At 40.2% G+C, this 7322-nt stretch overlaps 1 protein-coding gene across 1 annotated transcript in view; it reads right to left on the reverse strand.

Annotated features, from left to right (window-relative positions):
- Positions 1-508: 508 nt before the first annotated feature.
- Positions 509-7322, reverse strand: part of SPOCK1 (SPARC (osteonectin), cwcv and kazal like domains proteoglycan 1) — a 914642-nt gene continuing 907828 nt past the window's right edge. Inside the window, exons 10-12 of the mRNA XM_007938930.2 lie at positions 6360-6422; positions 1247-1384; positions 509-699 (exon numbers count right to left, since the gene is read on the reverse strand). Of these exons, the coding sequence (XP_007937121.1) occupies positions 509-699; positions 1247-1384; positions 6360-6422 (392 nt within the window). The remainder of the gene's footprint in view (positions 700-1246; positions 1385-6359; positions 6423-7322) is intronic.

Genomic DNA, 7322 nt, shown 5'->3' on the forward strand with positions numbered 1-7322 from the left:
GTGTAAAACTAATTTTTAATAATAAATACCAGGGGTGCGGGGGGCAGGGAGGGCAAGGGACAGTTGTGGTATGTTTTCCACGACATCTACAGGACACAAGAAAAGCACTTAGACACTGTAAGGCCGGGAACCATGCTGTAATAACCACCAGTGAAGGTAATCAAAAAGGGTCTTTGACGTTTGAGAGGCGGGGGCTCCCTGCACTGTCAGAAATTCACATAAACCACATGCTTGTTGCAAAAATCTCAAGGGAGGAAAGGAGACTCATTAAGTCAGCCATTCCCGTCAGAAAAAAAAGCAAAACAAAGTACAACACCCTTCTTCCCACACAACTGAATTCAAAATCAGAATGTTCTAGGAAAAAGGAGTTGTCTTCCAAACCTTAGGTCAGGTATAGAGAGCAACAGTGTAGAAGAGACCTTGATGCCTCAGAGTCTTAGATACAAATGCAGGAATAGGAAGTGACTTGCAATTTTGTGCAAAACCTGTGTCCTCTTCCTCATGGGGACTACCATATGTACCCAACCTCATCCTCTTTGTCATCATCCTCGTCCTCATCATCCTCCGTCACTGCCCGCGTATGCACCCTCAGCTTCCCCTCTTTGTCCTTTAGCCCCAGCTCCCGCTCATCCTCGAGGTCATCCAACAGGACCACGGAACCACCACTGCCAAAGTCCCCTGACGTCTCCTGCTCCTCTTCTGAAACATGTTAAGAAAGGAGAAAAGAGTTGGGGTTAGTTTCTGCTTATACCCTATGACCTGTGTCAGGGTTTCCCCTTTGCATGTGACCTAACTATAGGGTAAGACCATGCAATTTATTTTCTGGGTGTGGGAGCATGTCACCTCAGCTGCTTATAAAATAAACCAGGTGGGGTTAGTCCACATGGCAAGAACCACAAGCTTTGTTGTGATATGAGCCCTAGAGTTCTTGACATGTGTCTATCTTCAGGGGTAGGTTTTATAATCCTAAACAAAAAGTGATGGCAGCAAAAGTTGCTCTTTGCCTGTAACAGGTCCTTAACTGTCAAAAACTATTGTCCAACTCAAGGTCATGGTGAATTTCTGGCATCTGCAAATCTAGATATGAAAAATCTTATATGATTTCAAGGTTTACTGTGTCTCCCTAATACACTATAGACCAAAGCTATCTCTCTAAATTATTCTGCATATCTTTACATGGTGAGTACTTGCAGGTCACCGGGGGGGGGGTGTCATTGTGGGGCTGATACAAGAGGGCCTTACTCACCACAGCTTACAGCACCCTGTTTCCTGGAGCCAGCCAATTCATTCCCGTATTTATCCACACACCAGCACTGCCCTGTGCTGCCATGGCACTGTGTGGCCTTGTAATAGCCCTCCTCATTACACCGAGGTATAAATGCCCCTGAGGAACAATAGGGTCAACTTTAATCAGAGAAACACAGAGAACACTTAGGGTTAATGCCCTCTTTTTTTCTTTTTGTCTGCTTGAACTGTATGTTTCAAGAAGAGGTATCTTAAAGTCTCTGATTATCACTGTGTATTTGACAATTCTTCCTTTTAATGGTATTGTTTTATTTTATTTTAAAGTTGTGAGTATACAGATTAATGACATAATATAGTAAATGGAACATTTCAGCAACATTATATGTTCTTTGTTTTTAGAATTCAAAGCAAAGTATTTGCTTTTGCCAAATATTAAAGCAGTTATTTTAAAAAGCCTTTTTTTAAACCATATTTTAATTTCAACTTTCTATGCAATTGTTTTATGTATAACTCTTTCTTTAAAATACCAGTCTATAGTCTCTGTCTCATACTAAGTAAGTTTGGCCCATTGATATTTATTGTGATTACAGGTATGTTCAATCTCATTTCTGCCACCATATTTTGTTTTTCCTATTTATCATCTTTCCCATTTTCAAATTTTCTCTATTTCATGTTTAAAAAAATATACATTGAATTTGTAATCTTGTGTTTACCCTTAAATTTCCCACACAGATGCTTATTTTGTCTCATAAGATCTAAAGTTAATCTGTATTTGTATTTCTTCCTGAATAAAACCAGAAAATTAATACATTTTACCATCTTTTCCTCCTGCCCCCAACAGTCTGGAATTATAATTCTAGATTCCTATCAAAATATTTTTATAGGTCATATTTATTTAGATTTAGTGGTATGTCTTACTTCTTTTTTACCATTGCTTCTCAGTAAGTCCTTCCGGAGTTATTTTCCTTCTTGTAGAGTAAATCCGTTAATGATACTTTTAAAAGAATTCTGTGGTTACTAAAGATCTCTATATGGCACAAATTGCTTTGTGGTCAACTACTAACTTAAAGGTTGGTGATAAAACCCACCTAGTGGTACTACAAAAGAAAGGCCTAGTGACCTGCTTCCATCAAGACCACAGTCAAGAAAATCCTAAGAGCAGTTATATTCTGGAATGCATGACATTTGCTTTAAGCCAAAATCAACTTGATGACAACAGAGTTGGTTAAGTTTTTTTGGGAGGTTATTAGTAAACTTACTGAATCTTAGATGGTTTTAGAAAACTCTGCTCTCACAGCTGAATGATCATTGGAATGAGTTTAGAATTTTAGACTCAAAGTTATTTCTCCTCAGCACTTTGAAAATATTACTATAGCCTTTTCTTAAATTAGGGTTACTGCAGTGTAGTAAATTACATAGTGTGGCTTTTCTAGCCATAAGTCTTTGTAAACTATGTGGTGGAATTTGCCATAAGCAACTGAGTAGCTCCTGATTGTTAAAGTTATCCACCTGGGGTATTTCTGGTGCACCAGCATGAAGCAATCTTCTGGGAAGTTTGCTCTCTCTCAGGTGTATAGAATTCTGATGTTGGGATTCGTTAGTGGTCATTCTGCCAGACTAAAAAGGAGCCCTTCTAGAGGCAGAAGGTGTCTCTCTGACTGCTGGTTGAGAAATACGTACTGCTGTGAGAAACATGCTCCTGAGAGACATGTGCTGCTGAGAGACACTGAGAGACATGCATTGCTGAGAGAAAGACACCAAGACACATGCATTGCTGGGAGAGAGACTGAAAGAGACTGTTGGCTGAGAGATGGCAGGCTGAGAGAGACTGAGCATTGTTCCTGAACTTGAATTGTAGCCTGTTGCTTCCCTAATAAACCCCATAATCTGTGAGTTCTGCATGGCCACTGCAGCAAATTATTGAACCCAGCAGAGAGGTGGTGGGTTCTGAGGGAGGAATGGTTGGTGTCAGGGTTGGTGAAAGGGCTGGAGGGAGGCAGCATGACTGGCCTCACAGGAATAGGCCTTGGGCTACTGATGGTGATTCTGTCTTCCTCTTGTGGGGTTAGAGGATGCAGCCTCCTTGCCCCTTTGGCAGTTACTGATAAGTCAGGTGATTTTTAACATAGTTTTAGCTTCATAGTAGGTAATTTTTATCATAGCTTTAGTTTTGATTTTCTTTAGGGTGTCAGGGTATGTGCATGTATGTGTGTGTTTATTTCATGATTAGGTGCTCATCTTCTGTGGGAGAATTCTCCTGAGTGTGACCTGGGTAGTAATATCTTCAGTATCAACTTCATGGACACAGAGGCCCCTACTCATCACTGTGGCTTTCTATTCCCTTATTTTAGAATAGTAGTTCTTTTTGTTTGTTTGCTTTAGAGTAACTATATTTTTTATCAAGGAGCTCTGGTAGCCTAAGGCACTTGACTGCTAACCAGAAGGCTAGTGGTTCAAACCCACCAGCCACTTCTCAGAAGGAAGATGGGGCAATCTATTTCCGTAGTGATACTGCCTCGGAAACCCAAGGAGGGGTCACTATGAGTTGGGTCCAACTCGACGGCACATAACAATAACAACATATTTTTATCAATTTACTTTTTTATTTAATGACAGCAAAAGTCACTATATGGAGACATTTCTATTAATTTGAACCTAAGTCCACCTGACCCTAGGATCGACTCTTAACCACTCTGTTTACCAGACTATTCTGAGATGCTCAGGTTCTCTGAGATCAAATGAGATCATGGAGAAGAAGGTAACTCTGGGGGCCCCTGAACATGAACCATCACTTAGGAAAGCCTTCCGATGCCTCTCTTAGAGACTCAAGGTTGGCATCTGAGGACTCAAGCCAGACTACATTGCCCCTTGTCTGTAGGGAGCAGTTACTGGAAGAAAAAGGAAAAATAGATGTCTTCAACAGCCCAGGGAACCAAGAGGCAGAGAGATTTGTGAACAGATCCTCATTGAAAGTCTGCAAAGGAAGAGAACAAGTAGAGAGCTAGGGAAATGTTGATTTTCCTCCATGAGGTGGAGGTGGAAAACAACAGGGACTAATAGATTAAAAAAAAAAAAAAGGTGCATATTGGGCTGATTCCCTAGGTTGGTAAGCAGCAGGTGCTGCTCTAAATCTATAATGTAATAGGATTACCACATTTTATAAGCAGGCAGTAATTATAACTGATTATAATTTGTTACTGCTTATTTTATTTAGTGTTTGAATCTGAGTGCCTCTGAATACACATTTATTATATTAGGAGGTTTTTCCATGCCAAAAAAAAAAAAATAGTTTGTAAGTAAATAAATGATATTTTTATGAGTCAGCCAGAATAATCTTAATATATGAGGAGATGTGGTAAAGTGAGCTTTAAAACTAGGTGGGATTTATGGTGGGGCAAAGGTGGGCATTTAATTCATGTGAGTTTGGAAAAATGAAAAATGAGACATTTTATCTCTGGTCATACACCTTGTTTGATTAATTATTAATCAATCAGGCAGAACTAAAATCCACATCCGATGTCCGATGAAAAACAAATAAAAGATAGCATTATGCTAGTTCCATAACTACCTGTGGGCCTCAGGAACATCATTCAAACACAAGAAAACATCTAGCATAGAGAAATAAGATCAGTAAACACAAGTCTTGGTGCTGGAAAACCTATGGAAGAGGGGTCCAACAACTTCTCCGTTGGAGCAGAAAGACATTTTGTGTCTCTTTACACAGGAGAGGAAACTGTGGGCCAGAGAGATCAAAATCATGACAACTTTGGAGTTACTGGTCCTTTCTGCATTGAATGGGCGTTATCAGAAATGCAAGGAATGAGGGGAGCCAGTGAGACAATTTTAAACAGCAGTAAAAGAAGGTGACCCGAAATTCAGAAGAGGAGAAACTTTCAAAGTTCACAGACCCCTACTTTAGGCAAGTCTGCAAGAAAACTTGCACATTTCCTTCAAGTAAACAGATAAATTTCTGAAATGGCAGGCTGTTTAGGGAACACACCTGCCTCTGAATGCTTAACAAGAATAATTTTGAGTTATTGTGTTGCAGTCTTCAGCTTTCTTTGGGAAAAGCAAGGAAAACAACGCAGACTCCTTTCTTCCTCAAAGAAATGAGGTTTACCAGCATTTCAGTGATGGCCTGATGAGGAAGAAAGGAGGATTTGGAGGAAAAAGGAAAGCTCTGATGGGTCAGCAGTTGCTATTTTTAACCTCTGCCACAGATTCACATGTTAGGGAGAAACACACTCATAGGACCATCTTGCGTCTGCCTAACATTTGGATAAAGATAAAAGAAACGTGCAGTGTCTTAACAGTCAAAGTGCTTTCCTCCAGAGTTTACATAAAAACCAATAAATGAGCTAAGTAGAACTTTGATAAATTTAAAGGGAGTACAGCTCATCTTCCTCCTTGGATGGACAAACTGATCTGTGAAATACAGGAAATGCTATCATATTTTTCTGCTCTTCTTGTTAGCTGCTTGATCCTGTGCCATCCCCACAATGTGTTGTAGATCAGACTGCTGTGTTCCAGAGGGTTTTTTCTCTGGCTGATTTTCTGAAGCAGACAGCCAGGTCTGTCTTCCTAGTCCTTCTTAATCTGTTATTTCTGCTGCAAAATGTTTAGCATCATAGCCACATGCAAGCCTCCACTGACAGACAGTGGTGGCTGTGTATGAGGTACATTGGCGAAGAATCATTTACACACTTTATAATTTTAGAAGTAAAAGGGATGCTTGAGAGTTCCATTAAAGGGCCTTCCTTGAAAGAAGAAAAAGCCAAGGTTCATTGTAGTCCATGGTCAGGGAGTAATTAGCAGTGGAGATGGTGCTCAGTTCTAATCTTGCTGACTTGCTGCCTAGTTCTGGGCTGATCTTCAACCTCTCTTCTGATGTTGGAGTAGGCAGCAGTTCCCAGCCAGCTAACCAACCCTCTGTTTATGTCCAGCTGACTTGGCATATTACCAGCTGCTTGGAAGAGCCCAGCCCAGGATAGAACAAGGCATTTCTTTCATGAAACACTGGTCCCTAATTGAATAACCATTGCTGTGCTAGACATTACAAGAGACATGGATGGTTTAATTAGTTGTTTAAGCGAGTGGCAAGAAATTGTACTTACCCAACAGGCTTTTCCCCTTGCTCAGCTTCTGAATCCTGTTCATTTCATTCTGGCAAGGGAGACCTAAAAAATAATTTATGAACGTCAGTTTCCAGATGGCGTGGGATATAATCTCTAATGATTGGCTTCACTCTTGACGTGAAATGTAGACGATGACACACCTGGGAGTGGAATTGCTCCATATGCTGTTACTATGCAGCAAAACAAATTTAGACCATTAGTGTTACTAATTTAGGGAAAAAAAAAAAAAAAAAACTTCATACCACAGGGTACTTAAAATAGTATTTGGAGGCTACTTCATACAGGAATTTTTCGTACTATCAACAGCTCAAACAAATAGCAAATGCAAGTATCGGATAGGTGATTTGCTAATAGACTTCTTTTATATCAGGAAGTGAATTATCAGCTAATGCTTCTGTGAGTTGAGAACCAGGGTCAAGGGATATTAGTAGGTTAGTATTCTAAATCCACAGGACAGACTGACTAACCAGAAGGCAACAAATACAGAATCTATCCCGGATCTTGCTATAGAGGAGAAAGACGATTAAAATGGCCACTTCAGACTTCATAGCTCACTACCCCAGGAAAATAAAACACAGGTCTTGAGAGACAACTATTAAGATCGAGTAGAGGCCTAGAGAGGCAGCAAGTGTAACGGTTAAGAGTTAGACCTTAAATCTGGGCTCTGCCACCTCCTAGCTGAGTACTTTGGAAACATCTCTTCACCCCTCTCAGCTGCTGGGTCCTTCATTGTAACATGTACATTGTATGATATGTATGTTATAGGAATGAGCATAAAACAGGCACCCACCAAGGGCAGATGCAGTGAAAGCTGCATTTCTAAGTGAGGTGCATGAAAGTGTGTGGTACCCTTTATCCTTCTCCTGCAGAGAACAACTTACTTCCACTTCTAAGCAAAAAAGAGAATCGTAATTTCCATTTATTCTATCAAGTTTTCCATCC

The sequence above is a fragment of the Orycteropus afer genome, unplaced genomic scaffold (genome assembly GCF_000298275.1).
Source record: "Orycteropus afer afer isolate SDZICR_OR568_19922 unplaced genomic scaffold, OryAfe1.0 scaffold00056, whole genome shotgun sequence".
NCBI lineage: Eukaryota > Metazoa > Chordata > Mammalia > Tubulidentata > Orycteropodidae > Orycteropus > Orycteropus afer.